The sequence below is a fragment of the Urocitellus parryii genome, chromosome X (assembly GCF_045843805.1).
Source record: "Urocitellus parryii isolate mUroPar1 chromosome X, mUroPar1.hap1, whole genome shotgun sequence".
NCBI classification, from domain to species: Eukaryota; Metazoa; Chordata; class Mammalia; order Rodentia; family Sciuridae; genus Urocitellus; species Urocitellus parryii.
In genome coordinates this window covers 73,595,936-73,618,880 of record NC_135547.1, presented here as the reverse complement: position 1 = coordinate 73,618,880, position 22,945 = coordinate 73,595,936, and the positions used below count along the sequence as shown (strand labels likewise).

General features: G+C 49.4%; 1 protein-coding gene across 3 annotated transcripts in view; it reads right to left on the bottom strand.

Moving 5' to 3' along the window:
• Positions 1-393: 393 nt before the first annotated feature.
• The window catches only part of Stard8 (StAR related lipid transfer domain containing 8), a 77,897-nt gene continuing 55,345 nt past the window's right edge, over positions 394-22,945 (bottom strand). For all 3 annotated transcript variants that reach the window (XM_026399986.1, XM_077793549.1, XM_026399987.2), the window contains 13 exons: positions 13,570-13,641; positions 11,420-11,501; positions 10,402-10,465; positions 7,852-9,245; positions 7,033-7,206; positions 5,749-5,908; positions 5,051-5,249; positions 4,456-4,666; positions 4,080-4,194; positions 3,618-3,842; positions 2,323-2,540; positions 2,048-2,224; positions 394-1,851 (listed from right to left, as the gene is read on the bottom strand). In XM_026399986.1, the coding sequence (XP_026255771.1) occupies positions 1,734-1,851; positions 2,048-2,224; positions 2,323-2,540; positions 3,618-3,842; positions 4,080-4,194; positions 4,456-4,666; positions 5,051-5,249; positions 5,749-5,908; positions 7,033-7,206; positions 7,852-9,245; positions 10,402-10,465; positions 11,420-11,501; positions 13,570-13,641 (3,209 nt within the window). In that variant the 3' untranslated portion in view covers positions 394-1,733. The remainder of the gene's footprint in view (positions 1,852-2,047; positions 2,225-2,322; positions 2,541-3,617; positions 3,843-4,079; positions 4,195-4,455; positions 4,667-5,050; positions 5,250-5,748; positions 5,909-7,032; positions 7,207-7,851; positions 9,246-10,401; positions 10,466-11,419; positions 11,502-13,569; positions 13,642-22,945) is intronic.

Here is a 22,945-nt window from a genome sequence, read left to right as displayed (position 1 = left end):
TTAAGGATACCCAGCATTGGTGTTAAACAATTGCTCTCCCCAGAATGTTTGCCTGTTGACAGCAGCTTTCCCTGACAAGGATGCTACCCACATGGCATCTGGGAATGCCAGCCAGGTCACAAGATGGGGTGTGCAGTGTCTGCCCATGCTTTGGCTTTTTCAAGTTCTGTTCCCCCATTACCTCCTCAAGACAAGAACTGAGGCCCTCCTCATTGCTCCCACAGCTTCACCCAAGTCCTAAAATCAATGAGCTGGGGCTTGCGAGAAGGTGAGGTAAATGCTCACTCCTGACCTGTGAACTTGAGTGCAACCCATGCCCAGTTCCTAACCAGTTGTCTCAGCAAAGACAGCACAGAGCCAGAGTGCATCTCTAGTAATGCTTTATTGTTCTGCCAAGGGATTCTTCTTTACCCTGCTCTCCACCTCTCCCCTCCCATAGGAACTGTCCTGCCCTGAGACCTTCCAGACCCTTGCTCCCACTTAGAGATTATAACCCATTTAGGAGAAACTATATATATGCATGTATATGTGTGTGCATATATATGTATATATGTATCTATATGTACACATACAAATACACATATATATTCTGACTGTACAGTATTTATAGGTACAAATAAAATAAACTCAAAAATTACAATGGTGGCTGGGACCCATCCCACTCCAGTTTACTTAGCAGAAAGAAAAATAAAGCACCAGTGGGTCTTTGAATGGCAATTGGATCTCCATGTCAGCAAAGCTGGCCAGTGAGTAGGACTGATCAGGTTTGGATAAAGCCCCAGCTGGTTAAAATGGGCCTTTCCATCTCACTGGCCCAAGAAAGGGCTATTACGTTAGCCCACTATCTCACTGGACCAAGAAAGGGCTATTACGTTAGCCCACTATCATAAGCAAAAGGGATGGGGACATAGATACTTGTCTTTCTGCCACTAAGTACTTTGACTTGGCCTGTGTGGTGGGAGTGAACTTGTTTACTCTGCAGACATGGCAGTGCACGGTCAAAGGGTACCCGGGACCCCAGGAAGTGGCAGATAAAATGTGGAGCCCAAGCCAAGGGAGATTGGTTCATTGGTCTCTTGAGACTTGAGAAAGGAAGGTTGTCCACCTTCATGTCTCAAGCTATCCCAAATCGTCATGTCACCTACTAGGGGCCTGTCAGTACCCACTCTAAATCAGCCTCATAAAAATTGGCATCGTATTTACATAAACCAAACAACTTATGGTGGTTGGGGCTGTCCCATGCTCTTCCCCTCTGCCTATGTGTTCTAGTTCCATTTCTGGAATGGCCAGTTTAGGGCCAATGTTGACCCCAAAGGCAGGACCAGAACCTCCTGTCCAACCTCAAAAGGATCCTAGCACCAAACAGGATGGCTTGGTCTCTCAGTCTGGCAGAGAGCTGGGACCATAAGTGCTCTTGACCTCTTTCTCCCTTCAGGTGGGGGACTGTTGTGGCTTACTGAGCAGGTGATGGACAGCAGCAGTCTTCCTGCTACTAATATGATTGTCTTTTCTTGGGAGAGCAGAATGCAGTGCTGGGCATGAAGATAGAGTGGAGGGGGACACCGAAACCCTCCCCACCCTGGCCTGTGCATGCAAAGGCACTTTAGGAAGGCAGCAGAGCCACCTGGGCCTAACTCTGCTGCTGGCTGCAGCCTCTGGGGGGGGGGGGCGTCTGTTCTTATTCCCTTTCACTTCCTTGGTGACAGGGGGCCTGTGCCATGCCGGCCCAAGCCTCACAACTTTGTCTCAGGGCCAGCTGCCTGCAGCGTGGGGAAGGAATCCCGGATCTTTGCCACTTCCATAGCACAGAGGTGCCCAAAGACTTTGTTGTACCAGTCAGGAGAACGGCCCCTAGAAAGGCAGAAGAAACCAGGCATAAGCTTTCACCAAGGGGAAGGAATAAATGACCTGACCCCCACCCAGATCATCCCCACCTGGGGACCTGATGTCCATCCTGGAATCAATGGCATGAGACATAAAGTAAGCTCAGAGGCAAGGGAGGAGGTCAGGGCCACAGGGCTGAGGCAGGCCATCCCAGGCCTGGTACCTGAGGTCAGCACGGCAGATGTGAGTGAGGCGCGAGCGTCCCAGGCCACAAGGTTCCATGAGATACTGGGAGGTGAGCATGAGAGCCCGCACCCCTGACTCCGGCACAGGTTGTTCAGGATCCAGGGACTGGGAGACAAGCAGGCAGCCCCCGCGAGGCAGGTCAGAGCGCCACATTCTGTGGGGACAGAACGCCCATTCAGATTCCTGGTGCTGGCTCCCACACCACCTCTTGGGTCTCCCAAGCACAGCAGGGTGGCAGCTAGAGCCCCTTACCGGAGCACCACGAAGTCACGGCAAGGATGGGGTGCCATGCTGTCGGTGACGTAGTGGTACAGCTCCACCCCTGGCATCAGGGCTTCCAGCACCTGGGCTCGAAGCAGGTCCTCATCCCAAAGGGCCCGCTCCCGTAGGACACGATGTAGCACCACGGCTGGAGGGGCTGCCACCTCTGTGGACGCCTTCCACATACGCAATGGGTGCCCGTCTGGTGCCTGCAAACCATGGTGGCAGGGATAGGGCCAGCTGTCAGGGACAGAGAACTCCTTCTCCATCCTGCAAGCCAGGCCTCCAACCGCAGGGCCCAGGGTTTCCCTTGCTCCAGCCCCTGACAAAGGAAGACTGCAGTTTACCCTGGCTAACCCTAGCTGGACCCAGACAGGCTGGACCATGCTCTGTCTTCCCCGTCTTTTCTGGATTCCTACTTCTCAGCCTTCTCAAGAACACAAAGAGATGACATGTCACACATTCCCAGAGGTTTATTGGGCCTTACTATGACTGGGAATAGTGCTTGAAATTTCTAAAAGTGAGCAAGAAGAGAAGGTAGTGATCATCCTCAAGGGACTCTTCATCTGGCATGGGAAGTAAAATATGTGCACGATGGCAAAAGCAGTCATTAACACAGCCTTTTGTATGTACTAGGAACTGTGCAAGGTCCCTCCATCCTCAATTCCATAAGGAAGGCTTCATCATGACGATTTTATATATGGGAAACTTCAAACTTGCCATCTTACACAGAAACAGCAGCCAAGAAAGAGTGCAGCCCAATGCTGGGAGGGGCATGGAGAAAAATTAGCTCCACTCTGGGGCATGACAGAAGGCTCTGGATGAAGGAGGAGACTTAGAGAATGTCACATGTCCCAGCACAGGTTGTTCAAGATCCAGGGACTGGGAGACAAGTGGACAACCCCCTAAGAATGTCACTTAGATAGCATTAGCAATGGCATGCTTGGGAGCAGGCTAGTCAAGTCAGAAAGCTGCCCTAAGCAGACACACAAAGGTGGAAGTGCAAGTTCAGCTTGGTTGTGGACAGGGAGTATTTGTGCCTGGAATGGGGGTTCTGGTAAAGAATTCTGGAATGTGGTCCCTGAGAGAGACCCCTGGGTTTTACTTGGTTTTTGATTCCTTAAGGTACTTGCTTGGCTGGCTGACATCCTCTAAGTATCAGGACCAAGCCCAGTGAGGCTGGCATAGCAGCTCCCCATGATTCCTTCCTTTAGGTTCCTCAGCCCTCTTGCCTACACAATGCCAGCTTCCAGCCCCATGGCAACTATGGGGAGCATGGTGCCTACCTTCCTGCAAGCCAGTTCTGTGCGCTGGGGTCCTGGCACGCTCACCCAGCCCTTGAAGCGCTCAGCAGCATCCCGCAGCAGCTCCTGCACACTCTCCTCCATGTAGAGGCTCAGGCTCACTCCTGCGGCCTGAGCTCGCCGGAGCTCAGCCAGGGCTGGGCCGGGAGGGCTGAGCTCAGCTGCACTGTAGGAGCCACACAGTTGCACCACCATGTCCTGGGGCACCTGAGAGGGCACAAACACACAGGGATGGGGCCATGGGGAGCAGGAGACCCCATGAGATCTGTCAGGTTTGTGTTCAGGGCAGTGATGAGGCAGTGAGGTTGAGGAGAATCCTTGTGGGGGAGCTACTGGAAATATCTGTGACAGGTTGTGCACTATCCCTGACTTGGGGTGCAAAGGTCAGGCCTGACTGGTTCTCAAAAGTCTGGTAAGCAGACACCATGACCTGTGCTTACTCACTTGGAAAAGTTTCTTGCAGTCACTGATCATGTGTGATAGGCCCTGGGTGGCAGCCATATTTTCACTCAGGTCCCTAGGACCTGGACGACCAACCAGGCTGCGTTTGCTCTTGATCCTGGAGGGAGGGGGAGAGAGGAGAGGATGGCACCAAGGAACAAGACAAGATGGCTGACAAGCTGGCTTCCAGCTCCCAGGAAAGGCCATGTTTTTTGGAAAGGCCCTGTTCCACAGTGGCTAACCAGTCCTGAGCCCTGAGAAGTCACACTGTCCCCTTGTGGTAAGGCCAGAAAACAGCAATGTGAGCTGTCAAAGGCCAAGAGTCCAGTGGGACCAAACCCTCCCAGCCTGGCGCTGCCATGCCCTTGCCCTGTTTCACCTGGGTGAGGGGCTATCCTTTTTGGAGACGTTGAGGTGGAAGATGGAGGGTGCCAGGCACACTGCCAGGTTGCCAGCTGTCATCTGATTTTCCTCGGCCGAGGCAATGTCACTTAGGAAGTAAAGCAGTGTCTGTAGCACTTCTCGGTTCTCATCGGGGAGCAGCAAGGTGGCAGCTTGTGCTGCTGCCAACCACTGATCCTTGGGGAGGACTGTAAGGAAGGAAGAACAGAAGGGCCTTCCTTACCTCCCCAGAGGCACTTGCAGCAAGCCTTCTGCTTCTAGGAATACATAAAAGTTCCCAGGGGAGCCACTGAGATGGAAGGAAAGTCAGGCTTTAGGATATCTCTGGGGGCTATATCTAGTTCTGCTCCCAATGTGCAGTGTGACCTTAGGTAAGTCTGTTCCTGTCTTCGTGGCCTCAGTCTACCCTTTCATATAATGGGTTTGGGGGAACAGAATGTGGTGTCTCTCCAAGTGCTTTTCCAACTCCAGAGAATAAATAAGCTCCTGGATCTGGCCACCAGATTTCTCTGCCCCAAGTCAGGAACAGTTAGAATGGGGCAATTATTTGGGTAGAAGTAGAAGTGACTCACGCTGATAGATCTGCAGGAAAGTGGTGGTGAGCTTGCTGGTGAAGATGGGCTCAGGCAGGTCCCGGAAATATTGCTTCAGGAGGTCAGCTACATCATAAGCAGACTGGCCCTCATAGCAGACATTGTCGGGGGAGCTCTCGTTCATTTGGCGCAGGTTCTGGATCCTGGACTTGACCCCAGATTTGCGGAAGATGCCCACCTGGCCCATGCAGAAGAAGGAGGGAAGGAGGGTGATGTATAGGGAAGGAGGGAAACTGTGAGCCAGTCCTGGTCTGGGTGTCAGGAGCACAGATTACCCTAGAGAATTTGAAGCCTAGGAGGCTTCCATCTGGGCAGGGGAGGAGATAAATGGCAAGACCAGAGAGAAGGCTTTTTACAGCCTGGGGACTGAATAGAAAGATGGGCTTCAGGGATAAGAGTAGGGAAAAGGAACCTCAGGCTAAGGCAGTTCCTAGCAAATGGGGACTAGTGAACCTGGGGCAGAAAGAGGCTGCCACAGAGCTGGGCAGAGGGCTTCAAACTAAGGAGGGGAAGGGAGCTTTGGCTCCATTCTTGCTGAAGAGAGGACAGGTCTCTGGTAGGCCAGTCCAGCCCAGGGGGAAGGTCAGAGCAGTTCCCTCCCCATCTCCTGAGCCTTGGGGGCCTCTACCAGCTCCACTCCCACTACCAACTCTCTGCAGGTTCCCCAGACGTCTCACCTGGTCCAGGCACTGGCTGCGCAAGTAGCGCATAGCTTGCTGAATACTTTGTGGCAGGGGCTGGCCCGTGCGCTGCACGTGGATAAGGGGTGGTACCCCAAATACATGCTGTCCCTTATAGTCTGGCGTCTTATTCCTTTTCATGAACTTGGGCATTGACCTGTTTAGAGGAGTGACAAGTGATCATGGAGGAGGAGCACAGTTTAGAGACTTTCCAGTCTCAGAAGCTTCAGTGGTGCCTGAGGAAGGTAAGAAGTATACCATATCCCCAGGGGCAATGCTCACTGAGCACCTGTTTTGGGCCCAGCCTGAGGGAGTCACACAGGGACACTAGGGGCTCTCAGTCCAGTGAAGGTGATAACTGTATGAATAGGCAGTGACAATTCATGTGTCCAGTAGTAGGCCAAGTAGTAGGGCAAGAACTTAGGGAAAGACTCACAAGGGAGGGAAACTGTACCTAGCAGGTCAGGGAAAGCTTTAGAAAGGAGTTGGTAATACAGCAGGCTCTGGAAGGACAGAAAGGCATTGTCCCAGAGAAATGATGAAAAGATATTCCAGGTGGAGAGAACAGCATCAACAAAAGCAAAGGTTGGGTGGGGGGTACATTGCACATTTAGAGAAGGACAATTAATTGGGTTGTGGTGGTGCATGCCTTTAATCCCCAAGACTCAGGAGGTTGACGCAGGAGGCTTGCAAGTTCAAAGCCAGCCTCAGCAACTTAGCAAGGCCGTAAACAAGGTGGTGAGACCTGTTACTAAATAAAATAGTAAAAAAGGGCTGGGGATGTGGTTCAGTGGTTAACCACCCTTGGGTTCCATCCCTGGTGCTGAGAGAGAGAGAGAGAGAGAGAGAGAGAGAGAGAGAGAGAGAGGGAGAGAGAGAGAGAGAGAGAGAGAGAGAGAAGGGCAACTAGTCCCATTGGCCTTTACAATGGCATTCCTTGACACTGGCAGGGTACCGAGCCAAACACATGGGGCAGGACCAGAACATGGAAGGATCACCATGGAAAGGAATTGGACAACACAGAGCCACAGGGGGTGTTTAATTCTCCGGAACATGACAACCAAATAGGAATGGAGAAATTGGAATGGAGAAAGGACAGCTGTAGAATCCAGGTCCCCCATCCCACATCCATCTTCACATGGCCCCTCCAAGCCTCCTAGCACAGCACACCACTCCCCAGGCCTATGGGCTTTGCCTGCCTGTACCCACCTCTGGGTTGCCTCCCCAGGGGGCTAGACATGAGCCAGCAGCTCCCCTCCCCATGGCTTGGGAGCCACTCACCAGACCCAGCCTTGTTTGTGGGGCACAGTGTACTTCTCCATGAAGGCGGTAAGCCGCAACAGTGAGCCCTTGTGCAGGAGGTTGATCTGGCCGGCAAACTGCCTATTGATCTCCAGTGACTCCGAGTTGAGGCTGGGCCGGTGGGAATTCTGGAAGCTGTGCCAACGGAGCTTCCTGGAGGGGGTAAAAGGGGCAGAGAAGGTGAAAGGGGCAGAGAAGGTTGAAGAAGCAGTTGGTTAATCCTTAGAAAAGGCTGTGTTCTTCTGGTCCTTTTTTTTTTTTCTCCACAGAGAAAAGATAAGACAGATGAGACCATATTCAGCACTATTGCTGGACCCCAGGGTGAATAAAGCTCACTTTGGCTCCCAGGTCTGCCTAGGGGCCAAGGAGCTCTCAGGGAGGGTAGCACTGTGCTCAGGCCCATGCAGTGCCAAAAAGCAGTGCCAGCCTCTACCCATTGCACTCCTCTCAAGGAGCTTCTCCAAGAAACCCTCAGTAGCAGAGCTGAGGATCACAGAACATCTCCTCTAACACCCTCACTGCACAGATAAAGAAACCGATACCCAAAGAGAAGCTTCCATTTATTTCCTCAAGGTCACAACAGGGGCAGACCTTGAATCTAACAGTCTGAACTCCTAAGTCTTGTACTCTTTCTATTTTTCTATTTTGAAGGACTAGCTCTCTGGAGGTGATCTCCCAACCTGCAAGAACTTGCTCCTGGGTCTTATGACTAAGAAATTAGAGACTGGGTAGGGGGAGAGAGAGAGAGAGAGAGAAGAGTCAGGGATCCCCACCCACAACCCTACCCCAAATTCCTACCTGCAGGGTCTGGTAAGTGAGGCCCCAACGCCTGAATCACGCCGTTCACGGGGCACTGGTGCCTGGAGTCCCACCAGAGACCCTGCAGCCTCCGTCTCATTCGTGGAGTTCCCACTACTATCAAGTTCACTGGAAGAGGCCCCAGTGTCAGAAATGGAGTGTCCTTCTACAGACAGACTGGAAGCAGAGGTGGGTTCCCCACCTGAGTTCACCTCTTGCTCATTGTCCTGGACCCAGGCTGGGGCCTCAGCTTCTACCTGTGCCAATGATTCGACCTCATCTGGGGCCTGAGCTGGGCCTACTGGCTGGACTTTGGCCTGGATCCAGGAGAGGGACTCTCCAAGGGCTGGAGTTTCTGCCTGGGCCATAGTCTCAGCCTGTCCTTTGACTTCAGCTGTGGCTATTTCTACTGATGAAGTAGCCTCCTCCTCTTCTTCCTCTTCCTCTTCCTCTTCCTTATCTCCAGGCTCCAGTTCTGGGTACATGGCCTGGGACCAGAGCTCAACCCGTTGCTGCAGCCCCCACACATGCTGGAGGATGTCATCCAGGTGGGCATAGCTGCCCCCACCTTCCTCCTCATCTTCAGGCTCGGCCCTAGCCAGTATAGGCTCAGCTGGGTACAGCTCAGGCATGTTGTCATAGGTGCTGGCATGGCTGCCTGTTGAGCCACAGGAACCCCGGCGGCCTTCATAGCCCCAGCGCCTAGCTGGCTGCCAGTCTGCCAGGCGGTGTCCATCCTCTGGACACAGGCTCTCAATGGACAGAGAGCGAGGGAATGTGCCTGGTTTATGGTCCCCAGGCACATGCACTAGGTAGTTACCCCGGTGTACCTGCTGAGGATGCCGGTAAGTGGCCACAGGCCAAACCTCTCGAGTCCCACCATTACTGCCACTAGCTGAGGTGGATGCCCAGTTCTTGGCCCTATAAAATCCAGCTGAGAGGAAGCCACGGCAACTGCGGAAAGATGAGGCTTTGGGGGCCCTCTCTGAAGTGGCGGGGCTACGCTCAGGCCCTGTTTGCCGGCTGTCACCCTTTTCCTTCCGCCTCAGAGACTCAAGGTGCTTGAGAAAGCTTCGGGAACGTTGTTTCTTACTTTTCTCCTGGGGAACCTTCTGGCCCTGGGTGGGGCTGAGGAGGGTCAGGTCATTAGTGCTAGGGACATGGTCTACCAAAGGCAGGTGCACTGGCTCGGGTGGCAGGCTCACAGTGATGGCTGGCAGGGAGGTGGCGCTAAGTTCAGTGAGGACACTCTCACAGCTTGAGGTCACTGGAAGGCTAGGGCTCGGTGGAGCCAGTAGGTCAGAGGAACCCACGCGTGACCACCGCTTGCTTTCTGGCTGAAAGGCCCAGTGAGTGCTGATGGTGCACTGCTCTTCCTCTTCTGAGTCTTCATTCTGGGGAGGGTACCACAGAGAGGGGTCAGCAAGGTCTAGCCAGCCCACGAGCCCCAGCCTGTGCTCTGCTCTCTGTCTCCAAAGTTTCAGGGGGCTGTGAGGTGAAGGGCCTTGCTTTATGGTTGAGGACATGGCCTAGGAGTGGGCAGCTGGATCTGGGAGTGCTGGAGGAAGCCAGGGTCAAATAAGGAGCACAGATGTATTATAACAGCCATTGAGTTCACCTATCCTCCGCATTATACAGACAGGGAAAGTGACACCTCCAAATGAGAAGTCACATGACCAAGGTCATACAGTGACATGCAGTAAGTCAGTGACAACCTCCTAAGTGTTCAGGCTGTAGTCTTATATGAGAATCATAAGAGGCTGGAACCAGGGAGGAAGTTTAGATTTTCTAATTCATTTTGTCCTTGGCAAAGAGAGGAAACTGAGGCCCAGACTGAGGAAGAGGCTTGGCCAAGGTCACTCGAAAGTCAGTGGTAGAGCTGCAACTAGGCTCCTTGGGCCTCCTGCTTCATAGGTAGGGATCTAGCAACTCGGTTGCCCCATCTTGCTGCAGGTCTTTTGGGGGAAAGTTCTGGAAGAAACCAACTAAGTTGTTCCCCAGAAAATGACTGGGTTACAAGGCCCACATTCCAGAGCTATGTCTAATCCAGTGTATAGAATAAATTCTTCTTAGTTTCTGCAATACCACAACAGCAGTGATGGAAGGACCTTGGAAGGCTACTAATCCAGCCCCTCAATTGATTGAAAATGAGGCTTAAGATAGCAGGTGAGACAGTCCAGTGAATTTTAGCCATCACAAACCAAGCAGTGAAGGCAGGTGGATTTCCTTAAGGAGGGGCCATCACTAGGTCAAGATACTGACAAACCCATAAGGGAGACACAGACTGAGCTGGGGCAGTAAAAGGCCATGGGCCAGGATACTTGCTCACATCCTCTCACCTGTAGATGAGGCTCATCAAAATCCAGTGGCCTAATAGGGTCTGCTACACAGGGGGCTTCCTCCATTCCTACCCTGAATTGGGGCAAGGCACTGCTCTAGACACCCCAGACTTTTGTGATCCTGAAGCTAGTTTCACAAGTAGTTTATATATGTCATGGTTCCCTCCAAGGTGCCACAAGACCACAGGTCCCACCCCTTGCCAGGATTCACCTGCTTGCATTGAAAATGAACCTCCAGTTTCATCGAGGCACAATTATTCAAGGTCATCAGCCTCCTGCAATGAAATGAAAGTGTTTACCCAAGGTCCCAATCCCAAAAGCCTGGCATGGCCTACCAAGACACTGTCAAGTTATTGTCTACCACTTCACATGGTCAAGCCATCAAGACTTCTCCCTCAGGCCCCAGTGTCCATAAAGGCCTTAGCATCTGGCACAATGCTCAGACGAGCATGGCCTTTGTCCTCCAAGAGCTTATAGATAAATAAATAAACCACTACACAAATGGGACAGGTTCAAGAACAGAGGAGACAGAAGGCACAGCAGACAGAGGGTGGGACAAGGAACTCCCATGAAGAGTGGGGGGTGCAGTCAGAAAAGGCTTCCTGGAGAATAGAAATGAGATTTTAAAGGTGAGGAAAACAGAAACTCCTATCCCAGGCTCTTCCCAGGAGTCTATGACAAGATACAGAGGGTGCATTCCAGTAGGAGATACGTAGGAAAAGCTAAGATCAAGGCTGTGAAGACAGGTCAAAAGCCAGATGGCAAAGGACCTCGAGTGTCATGGCTGAAAAAAAAAAAGCTTTGAAATTTTGTATGTATGTAATAACAAATTTTAAACAGAGGAGCACCCACTTGGAGATTTAAAAAGGTGATTTTGGTGGCTGTTGAGAGGCTGGACCCAGAGAGGGTGGGAGTAGAATACAGAGACCGGTAGAAGGTTACTTTCAGACATCCAAGGAGAAATCATGGTTTGGCTTCAGAGAAGGGCTGGGCTGCTATAAGTAGAGAGACTGAATCTGAGGAAGGAGACATCTGAGTTTTCTAGCTAGAGTGACTGAGTATGTGAGAGTGTCACAGACACAGAAATCAGAAAAGCAATGTGACAGCAGAAGTTGAACCTTGTTAATAACCTGGGCTCCTCTGTTAGACAGCACAAGGGATTTATTTTTCCATGAGGAAACCCCAAGCTGGGCCCTTGGTTTCCTAGCCCTGACCCTTAGTCCCCCTACCTGCACAGGGCCCCCAGAGAGTCCTCGTCCAGAAAACCGTGGTCCTTCTTCACAGAGCCAATATCCAGGGGAAACGAGCCTTCTGTATGGCAGAGAGAAGCAAAGATAAGTCAAGTAGTAAATCAGAAACCCAGCCTCTGCAGCCCTTGAGCTGGAAGTGTACAGGGGGAGGGTAGGGAACAGAGGAAGCTGGAAGAGAAGTCAAAGCAGAAGGAAAAGAGTCAGGAGTAAAGAAGGGGGACACATGGAACTCTGAGTTGACAGTTGTGACAGTTGGGAGAAAAGCCAGGAGGGTTGAGTAGGATTGAAGGACCCCATCAGTCAGTCAGGCAGGTTCATAGGGCACCACAGGCCTAAGAACCTGGGTACCTGCCAAGAGCCATCTTGAATTCTTCTAGTTTCATTTGAATCCTGGGCTGCTCAGACAGGGAACCTCTTCCCTGGCCCAAGGTGAACTGGAGTGGGGGGGGGGTGTAGAGAGGGAGTAAGGATAAAAGGGCCAGTATGTACTCAAGCAATACCTCATGCCCCCTTAGTGTCAGAACATTGGGAACCCACTCACTGGGACTTATGAAAGGGAGAGGAACGAGGATTAAGTTAGGAGAAGGGGAAAGAGAATCTGAGAAGTTTCACAGTCCTCTACCTTACTGGTAAAATACGCCTATTTATTTACTATTCATTCATCCATTTACTCATTTGAGTAATACTAAAATGGCTTCATGCCAGGCATTATGCAAGGTATTGGGCACACAATAATGAACAGGACAGAAATGGTCCCTGCCTCCAGGAAGTAGTACTCGCATGAGAAACAGACAATAAACTAAATACAAAACCAAGAGAACAGAGTTACAAATGCCACAAAAGACATTAACCAGGATGATGGGGTAGAGAGAGGCTGGTGGGGGCTACTTGGAGAGAGGTGGTCACAAAGGCCTTTCTGAGGCACTGACTTCTGCACTGAGCCCTGAAGAATGAGAAGAAGCAGGCTGTGCAAAGAAACTAGAAAGAGTTTCAGGCAAAATAAGTGAGCTATACCCAGCAGCTCAGGTGGCTGAGGCAGGAGGATCACAAGTTCAAAGCCAGCCTCTGCAACTTAGCAAGGGCCTATGCAACTCAACAAGACCCTGTCTCTAAATAAAATAGAAAAATGGGCTGGGGATGGGGCTCCATGGTTGAGTGCCCCTGAGTTCAATCCCCAGTACTAAAAAAAAGTTTGAGTTATAGCCATCAGAAATTTGGTTTTAGACCTTTTAAATCTCCTAGATACCTATTAGACATCTGAATAGAGATATTGATTTGGTAGCTAAATAGATAAATTTGGAGCTTGGGAATGAGGTCCAGACAGAGACACTGGGACTACAGATACACTTGGACAAGGACCTCATGGAAAAGAAATGGTGAGAGTGTAGAGGGTTCAGGCTGAGCCCTAGGACACCTTAACATTTAGAAGTCAGAGGAAGCAGAATCAGCTAAGGAGACTGAGAGCAGCAGCCAGAGAGCCAGTCAGGAGAGGAGGTCATTCTGCAAGTCAAAGGAAGGAGTGGTCACCTGCACTGAATGCTGTTGAGAGCTGGAATAAGAGGACTAGGATATGACCACTAAATTTGACCCCATGAAGGTCAGTAGTGAGTTTGACAAAGTGAGGTGGAGGTGAAGCCAGGGTGCCGTGGGGGTATGGAAAGAAGAGGGAAAAGAAAACATTGAATATGAAGAACTCTAAGAAAAGGAGAATGATGAAACAAAACAGAAGTGAGGCCATCACTGTGGACAAAGTAAGGTCCAGGATGAGCCATTAGGTTGCAGACTCCATTATGTCTATGTGAATGGCATCCTCAGGAGTGGTACAGAACAGTGTCCCTGGCAAAACAAGTCCCTTCTATTGTCTTGAGCAACCAATAAAAAATCCCTTCAAGTGTGGTCAACACCAGAGCTTGTGGAGGCTGATGAGAGTGATCTAACAGACGATGATGCAGGAGAGCAGAGCAGAGCCCCTTCTGGGGTCAATTCCCTGAACAAATTTGAGCAGGCCCAGGATACACAGCTTCTTGTGTTGTTGGAGAGAGAGTCTGATTTGCCCATTTCATAGATGAAAAGCTGAGGATAATGAATGTTTAGGTATGGGGGCAGGGGGAACAATTGAGTGGCCTTACCTTCAAAAAGCTGAGCATACTGAGGGAATCCTGTTGCTCGGAGCCATTCACATGCTTGTTTGGCCTCAGTTTCTACAACAGGGAGAAAGAAAGAGGTAGAGAAATGGGGTTAGCACCCAGCCATCTGGATGTGTGCTGCCTTACCTCTAGTGCGTAGGCGTGTCTAGTTCTGGCGATCCAGAAATGGCAGGGGAAGTTCAGGAGGGGTTGGCCCATTGACTCCAGGTCATAACCAGGGAGGGCACCCTTGGTTCCTGTCCTGGCCACAGCTTTCTTGAGCCTCATTCCTTGCCTGTCCAAAACCCCTCCCACTCTCCCAGCCCCTGCCCAGGAAGGGAACCCAATGCCAGCAGCAACTCCCGGGATCATCTGGGATCAAGAAATACTGCTGGGATAAGAAACCACAGCTGTGCCCACCCCCAGCCTTCCTTAGGGAGCCACCCACTTCCAAAGCCCCAGGTAGAACATCTTAGCCCAGCTAGGAGATGTGGAATGTTGAATGATACTTATTATTTCCTTTCTCATCATCACAGCCAACGTCCTCCAGCATAACCTCCAGCATTCTCCTTCCATAACCAAATCTCTTTGAACATCCACAGATACCTGCAAACATTTTTCTATGTCCAGATGTACAAATAAGATCAGAAAGGAAGGGACTCCTCTATAGTCTCTCAGAAATACTGGGATGGTATTCCACTCTAGTTTGGGCTTCCTGCCTTTCTTTCTTTATTTATTATTTTAGGTGGACACAATATCTTTATTTTATTTTTATGTGGTGCTGAGGATCGAACCCAGTTCCTTGTGCATGCCAGGTAAGCACACTACGGCTTGAGCCACATCCCCAGCCCTGGGTTTCCTGCCTTTCTGACAGTAGCTTCCCAGTGGTCTTCTTCCCCAACCTCTCACCAAGTTCTAGTTCCCCCTCCCAAGGGTGCCTCGCTTGGTCTGCCCCAGCTCTCCTCAACATCTCAGGCTATTTGTGGCCCAACTCAGTGTAAATGTTATGCTGACATAGCACTGGCCTTGGGAGTCATAGAGGGACATGGCTGGGTCAGCGTCCCACCTCTGCTCTGAGAGTGCCTGGCACAGAGCTGGGCACTAGTGCCAGCCTCAGTGAAAAGATGCAGCTGGACTAAAGCCAGTCAAGAGACCCTCTCAGCCATCAGAGTATGCCAGATACCAGTAGTGAAGCTCTGGAGTTGCCAAGGTGGCTATTTGCTCCCAAGCCATGTGGTGCAAAGGACTAGGGGGGCTGGGGTCATGGAACCTTGGCATTGTAGGGTTGACAGGGAAAGGCTGCTGGCTTCAACCAAGCTGCTCTGGACATGGAGTCCTACCCTCAACACTTCCTTCATTTCCTTACTGCCTATAGCCAGAATCTAGTCTGACCTTGCTGACCAGAAAACTCTAAGGAGACTGGTGGGATTTTTCCAAGACAGGAAGTGCTCCCTTTTCCCAGTGTTCGCCCACAAGGAAATCCAGAAGAGATCCTGAGACTGATAAGACAAAGAACTCTTCAAATTTCAGAGATGCTGGGGAAGTAGACAAGGGAGGGGAAGGTAGGAAAGGGTGGAAGATAGAAACAATAACAGGTACCTCATAGGTAGCACACGGGTGAGGAATGACAGTGAGAAGAGAAAGCTCTGTAACCCCTGGAGCCCACAAAGGTTTTGGAGGCAAATGGGATTGGGGCAGGACTAAACATCTGTACATTTCCATGAGAGCATGCAGCAACTCAGTGGCCATCCCAGTGTCTGTTGTAGCCAAGTTTGCTCCTATCCATGATTTAGGAGGATCAGTGCAGAATTGTTCATCTGTATATGCCTGCAGGTTCCCCAGTTTGTGCATGTACCCACATCTGTGTGTGTGTGTGTGTGTCTGTGTGTGTGTGTGTGTGTACCTACATGCACATGCACATGCGTTCTATCTTACTGAAACTTCCTAATGTATGACAGAGATCTAGGAAAAGAACCTTGGAGAGCCCTGGAAAGTATCTGACAGAGCTCTGCTAGCAGTACCTCAGTGCATCTGGCAGGGGGCAATGCAGGCCTGAGAAAGGATTCAGGTCTCCAGGCCAGCAGCGATCTGGGCAAGGTGGTGAAATCAGCCAGTGAGGATTTAAAGCACATGGTTTTGCTGCTGGAACAGCTGAGCTGGCTGCCATAACCACTTCCCTGTCCCCCATTCCTGCCACACCCCCAGCAGAAGACAGTTCCCTGAACTAAGTTAAGTGCCTCTCCTGGCAGCCAGCTCTGCTTTCCTGTCATTAGAACAAAAGGGAGGTGCCAAAGGATGGACCAAGTCAGAGTTTCCATAGAGGTGGGCACAGGAGGAGGCAGTGATCCTTAAAGAGTCACAAGTCTGGTATGGCCATTCCAAGCAGGGAAGTCATTCTTTGGCATGCCAGGAACAAACTCTTGAAATCCCACTGCAGCCCACAGTCACTCAAGACTAGAGACTGAACAGAAAAGAAGTAGACAGGCACTTCCTTCCCCTACTACTCTCTTCCTCAGCCTGACAAAGGTAGGACAGTACAATAATGGAATCCAAAAGTTTATGCATCTGCATCTGCCCAAGTCATATAGCCCATGAGTGACAGGCTGCCTGCCTGTTCCAATAACACTAAGTAGTAGTCCTTGCTGGGGTTGGCAGGGAGGGGACAGGCTCACTCAAAAGTTTCTGCATTCCTACCTGGAGCCCTCTAGCAACCTGCCCCTCAAAGTACGATCCCAGACTAGCAACATCAATATCACATGGGTGCGTGTTATAAATGCAGAATCCCCGGTCCTTCCCACCCAGACCTACTGAATCCCAATTTACTTAATGAGATCTGCCGGCAATTTGCATATACATTAAAGTTTGAGAAGTGCTGGTCTAAATCACATGGCTGAGCAATTCCCACCCCTGGATGCACATTAGAATCAGCCAGGAAGTATTTTAAAAATACCAGTGCCCGGGACCCCCTTCCCAGAAGGCTAACTTAATTGGTCTGTGGTGGGACTCTCCACAGAAGTATTTTTGGGGGGTTGGGTACTGGGGATTGAACTCAGGGGCACTTGGCCACTGAGACACATCCCCAGCCCTTTTTTTGTATTTTAGTTAGAGACAGGGTCTCACTGAATTGCTTAGCACTTCACTTTTTTTAAGGGAATAATTTAAGATCACAGGAAATAATTGAGAAATTCCAATTAAAATGTCCTTAAGGGGGCTGGGGATGTGGCTCAAGCGGTAGCGCGCTCGCCTGGCGTGCGTGCGGCCCGGGTTCGATCCTCAGCACCACATACCAACAAAGATGTTGTGTCCGCCGAGAACTAAAATAAATAAATAAATTCTCTCTCTCTCTCTCTCTCTCTCTCTCTCTCTCTCTCTCTCTAAAAAAAAAAATGTCCTTAAAAGTCCCTGTTTTTTTATTTGTATATGACAGCAGAATGCATTACAATTCTTATTACATATATAGAGCACAATTTTTCATATCTCTGTTTGTATACATAGTATATTCACACCAATTTGTGTCTTCATATCTGTAGTTTGGATAATAATGATCATCACATTCAACCATCATTAATTACCCCATGCCCCCTCCCTTCCCTTCCAGCCAAGCCAATCTCCAAAAACCAAATGCTGAATGTTTTCTTTGATATAAGGAGGCTGATTCATAGTGGGATAGGGAGAGGGAGCATGGGAGGAATAGGCGAACTCTAGCACTTCACTTTTGCTGAGCCTGGCTTTGAATTCGTGGTCCTCCTGCCTCAGCCTCCAGAGCCACTGGGATTATAGGCGTGCACCACTGCACCCAGCATAAGTTTGTTTGTTTGTTTGTTTGTTTTTAAGCTATAGTATGAAGTATTCTGTGGCCCAGGGGACTTTCCCAAGGTCACTCAGTGTTAAGTGTCCCAGCTGACACCACAACCCTGATCTTTTAATTCCTCATTCAGTGCTCTTTTCCAGTGCATTATGCCATCTGCCTTTAGATGCCAAACAGGCAAGGGGCTTAGACTCAAAGGAACCATCTCTAAGCCCTCAATTTTTTTTTTTCTGCTCTTCTGGTCTAGTGGAGCTATGAGCTTGAGTTCAAATCCTGATATTGTCAGTCACTATCTCTTTGAGTCAAGTTGTATGACCTCTCTATGCTTCTGTTTCTTCCACTGTAAAGCCCAGATCACAGCATCCAATTCTTACAGCTCCAGAGAGCATTGAATGAAATACTGGAGAAAATAAATGCCCTAGGATCATAGTACCAAGCACTTGGCATCTGCATTCCCTCCCAACTCTGATTCCAAAAGGTCCCAAACAAAGAGAAAACTGGGCCAGGTGTGGTGGCACACGCCTCTAATCCCAGTAGCTTGGAAAACTGAGGCAGGAGGATCACGAGTTCAAAGCCAGCCTCAGAAATTTAGTAAGGCCCTAAGCAACTCAGTGAGACCCTGTCTCTAAAATACAAAAGGGGCTGGGGATTTGGCTCAGCAGTTTATTCACTGGTACAAAAAATAATAATAATAATAAGAGAGAGAGAGAGAGAGAGAGAGAGAGAGAGAGAGAGAGAAAGGAAAAAATGGAGAAAGAGGCCTAGCTAGCATTCCTTTATTCCTTTCTGGATCTGGGCAATGGCTGCACTCACACCTCTTACAGAATTGGAGCCAAATGGCTTAGGAAAGTGAGGTTAGGAAGGAGAAGTTTCAAAGAGGCTTAAATTGCTCCAAAAGACAAAGCAGGGCTACAGACCGAATTCCCCAGCAGTCCTCCCTAGCAGGAATCTAGAGAATGTAATGGGTTATTACTGAACAGGATGTCAGGGACACTGGCTCCTGACAATACACCATCTCATGAAGCCCCAGAGGCCCTGAGGCTCCCTCCCAGATGGAGCAGTCAGGGACATATGTCTTGGTGATTAAGGGCTGAACTAAGATACTTTACCTTTGTCCCTCTAACCCGTCCTGGCCTGCTCAGGCTAGGCCAGGAGTGACCCCACCCCCACCTTCAGTGGAATCAAGTCACCTGAGGCTGGAGCCCAGGCAGTCCAGATTGAGGATTGGCTTATGCACCCAGCGGGAAGAGTGACACCGGGCAGGCTGAGGCGAGTGAGGTAGGAATGTCTGTGGCCCCTGGCCCTAACCTCTATGTCCAGATGTGCAGATTCCAAGGCACGGCTACCAGCAGTTTGAACTGCTAAATTCTGCAGGTTGTGCTCTGGCCAAGTTAGGACCATGTGCCAGGACAGGTCAGTAGCAGTGCTGAGCTGGCACAAACTGAATTCCATTAAAATATAAGACTTGACTCTCTCCTTGTAGAGGGGGACAGCTGATCTGAGCCACAAGTTAGGAGAAAGGACATATTAGAAAGCTCTAGAGTCAAATCAGGTCTGAGTCATACCCACATGTCTCCTGGAGGGAATGTCAAAGAAGGAATGGCTGAGTAGCAGCACATGGTTTCAGAGGTCAATGGCAATATCTGCACGTACACTTATACAGGTCACATACCAAAGATCTCTTAACACAGAGCACTTTTCTATGCAGTGAAGGATGGAATGAAAATACAGGGTTTTTTCTTGAGAAATGCTTTATGAATGATGGTAGAGTTTACGGACCCACAAAAAAGGCAGCAACCTTTCCCTCAGAGGAAATGCAATAATGCCCCAATATGATAACTAAATTGTAGGGGGCAGGGAAGCTTTTTCTCTTTTGTTTTCCAAATTAGATTAGTTGATTATGTTTAGAAAGTCTGGGAGAAGGATGAAAAGGTGAAAATAACAACCATAAGTGTTCTATTAATTTAATGCTTACTATGCCATAATAAATAATAGTGGGATTCATTATTATGTATTTGTACATGCATATAACATAATTTGATCAATCTCATTTCCTAGTACCCCCCTTTCCCTTCCCTCCTCCCTCCCTCAGTCCCCTTCCTCTTCTCTCTCGGTCTTACTTCTATTTTTTTTTTTTATGAGCTTCCTCCCTGCCTTTTTTCCTTTTTTCTCACTAGCTTTCACATATGAGAGAAAACATATGACCCTTGACTTTCCGAGTCTGGCTTATTTCACTTAGCATAGGTTCATCTATTAACTCTAGGTTCATCCATTTACTAGCAAATAACATAATTTCATTCTTCTATATAGCTGAATAAAATTCCATTGTGTATATATACCACATTTTGTTATCCAATCATCCATTGACAAGACACCTAGAATAGATCCATAGTTTGGCTATTGTGAACTGCTGCTATAACTATGGGTATGCAGGTATTGCTATATTATTCTGACTTTAATTCTTTAGGATAAATACTGAGGAATGGTATAGCTGGGTCATAAGGTGCTTCCATTCCTATTCTTTTGAGCAACCTCTATACTGATTTCCATAGTGGTCACAGTAATTTACAATCCTGCCAATAGTATAAAAGGGTTGTGGGACACTTTCTCCAATCAAGCCAGTTTCCCTGCTTGCTGCCTCAGTCATCTTAGGCAACTTGCTTCATCCTCTAAGCTGTTGTTTCCACATCTAATACAGGGGGGATTGACAACTCTCCTGCCTACTGTGTGGATTGATCAGGCCTTTGCTGGCTTTCAAAGTGGTATATGAAATTTATCATTAGAGATGGCTAGTTTGACCAGGCATGGAGGCACACACTTGTAATCCCAGGAGCTTGAGAGGCTGAGGCAAGAAGATCGCAAGTTCAAAGCCAGCCTCAGCAACAACAAGGCGCTAAGGAACTCAGTGAGATCCTGTCTGTAAATAAAATACAAAAAAAGGGCTGGGATGTGACTCAGTGGTCAAGTGCCCCTGAGTTCAATCCCTGGTATCCAAAAAATAAGAAGAAGAAAAAAGAGATGGCTAGTTTGGTTAAGACTAGTTGAACTTTGTAATCACAAAGTAATCTTTTTAAGGTGCATTTGGATCTTGTGCTAGTTATTCAGAATTGAGAAAAGAACTGGGAAGAAGAAAAAAGGCAGTAGGCTACCAGACTGCAGGAGGTAAGGTCTCACCCAGCCAAATTCACCAGCCCCCTCCCAGAATGGGGGCCCCCTCTTCACACTGCTATTAGGCAACTTGTGCCTTCTGGCTACTCAGCAGGTTTTGAGAGAGCTTCCTAGGCCCCAGCTTCAGCCTGCTCCTTCTAGCTCAATCCAGCTCAGAACTTAATGCCCCATAAGTCATAGAACACAAGGCAGGCAATGGATGGAGGTCACAGGGATCCCAATGTAAATGTCCCCTGTTAGTTTCTACTCATGGCTGTGTCATCTTTCTTTTCCTTCACTCTCAACTCTGGCTGTATATTTGCTCCTGGGGAGCTATGAAAAATGACAGTGCCCTGACCCCACTTATGATTTAAAAATTTGGAATAGCTAAGGAAAGGATTAGTTTCCCATTTGTTTCTTTGTTTCTGTGAGTTCTCCAGGTAATTCTAGAGTGTAGCCAAGATAAGAGAACCACTGCCCTAAATGGACATAGTCAGCTAAATAGCCACAGGTAGAGAATTCTGGAAAAGTCTAACTAGAGGCCAGACTCAGGCCTGTTCTAATCACTGGCCTAAGGGGCAGGGGATAACAAGCATGAATATGAAAGCATATGATAGGGGTAAGAGAAGGCAGGTCTGTGGGTGTTTCTGAAGGTAAATTTATTCAAACCATTAGCTGACCTGCTCCATGGGGCAACTTTCAACAGATGAGTCATCTCCTTTTCCTTACTTAGCATCCTGTTTGGAAAGGTATTTCCTCCATGGCCCTCACCATAGAACAGGTAGTCCCAAATCGGGTCTGATATCAGCATTGGTCTCTCTCACCATCAGTAAGCACAGAAGGAAATGCCAGTATCCTGAGGGGTAGAGAAAGACTCTGGATACCACTCTCTCTGTGGCAACCCAAGTTCCCAGGGTAGGCTCCGTGAGATCAAACTGGTACCATGAAGTAGGGCTGGGAAGCAGGCAGAGGAACCATCAACCACCACAGGCCTGTCAATGCAGCTAGGAAATTCTAGGCCCTGACTAAAAACTTCTCAGATAATTTCTCTTGATCTCTTAATTAATCAAGGCCTGTTTCCTTTGCCTACTCCCCACCCACCCCTAGAGAGGGAGCCTACCATCAAGGAGGAGACGCTGATCTTTGGGGAGAAAAGATACCAAAAATGCTATCTCAGAAGTTACCATCCTTGGAACTGGGCCCCCACTGCTTCTGACCCTTCCTTTCACCGTCACATAAGGACACACTAAGGAGTTAGGCAAAGGAAGCCTATCTACACTGCCTGGAGTCCTGGTACAGGGCTGCATCCCTGAGGCAGCACTTCATTCTAATTTGCATAAAGGTGCCTTTAGAGTTTACAGTAGTCCTGGCAGAGATGCTGCTAACAGGTAATTGACTATTTTCACCACCTCCCTGGGAAACACAGAGAGAAGGGCCTTTACTGACAGCCATCAGGGATTCCAGGGCCACTAAGACTTCCCTTCCTGATGGTGGAGTGGCCAATCAGGGGGACCTGCAATGTCCTATCCACTGGGAGGTCCAGCACGCTTGTTACCTCTCTCTGCTCCTTCTGCTCTTAGCTGGAATCTCCAGTCTCACTCAATGCTCACAAGGGAGGGAAGCATGAGGAGGAAGGGAGACAAGACCAAAATAGCTCCCATCCCACATTCCAAACCTTGCTGGCAGGGCACCACAGCAAGGGCCACCGTATTTCAGCCCGCCTAGCTTGGCAGTACAAGACACTGGCTGGCCTCTGGCTTGTAGGTCATGGGGCAAAACTTGGGGCCCTGCTGCACCTGTTCAGATGCCAGCCTCAGTCTCAGCCAGAACTACAGCTGGATGCCAAGCTCCTGGGCTCATGTGAACAACACTTTTGGAGTCTCCCTTCACAAATTAGGCACCACCAAAGCACACAGCCCAGGAGGGTCCTCTGGGACTGAGTGATCGCAAAATCAAGCTACTGAATCTTCCTGTTGCTGGGGGCAGGTTCACTTGTGGAGTTCTACCCTCTGATGTATCTCTCTTCTTAACACTTTGTGACCATGCCATAGTTATAAGGCAAAACTTCAAATCACTACCACAGAGATTCCCATCCAGAGACAATTTCTCCTGGAGGAAACATTTGGCAATGTTTGATCATTCCAACTGGAGCAGGGGGTATAAAGTGTAAAACCATGAAGTTCAGCCTCTGCCTTACCTGGGGCCTCAAGCAGCCATATCCCACCCTGGCAAGGTCCTCAGTAGGTGGTGAAGAATGGATGCAACAGTCAATGGAGGTCCCTTGCTTTTGTGGACACCTCACAACGTCAGCCACGTAGAGGTGGGAATTCTGGTTTAGAGTTTTTATATATATGGAAATTGCACAAGAAACCCCCAAACTGTGGTTCCCCACCCCCACCCATGAAGTTGTAGCCTGAGTCCTAC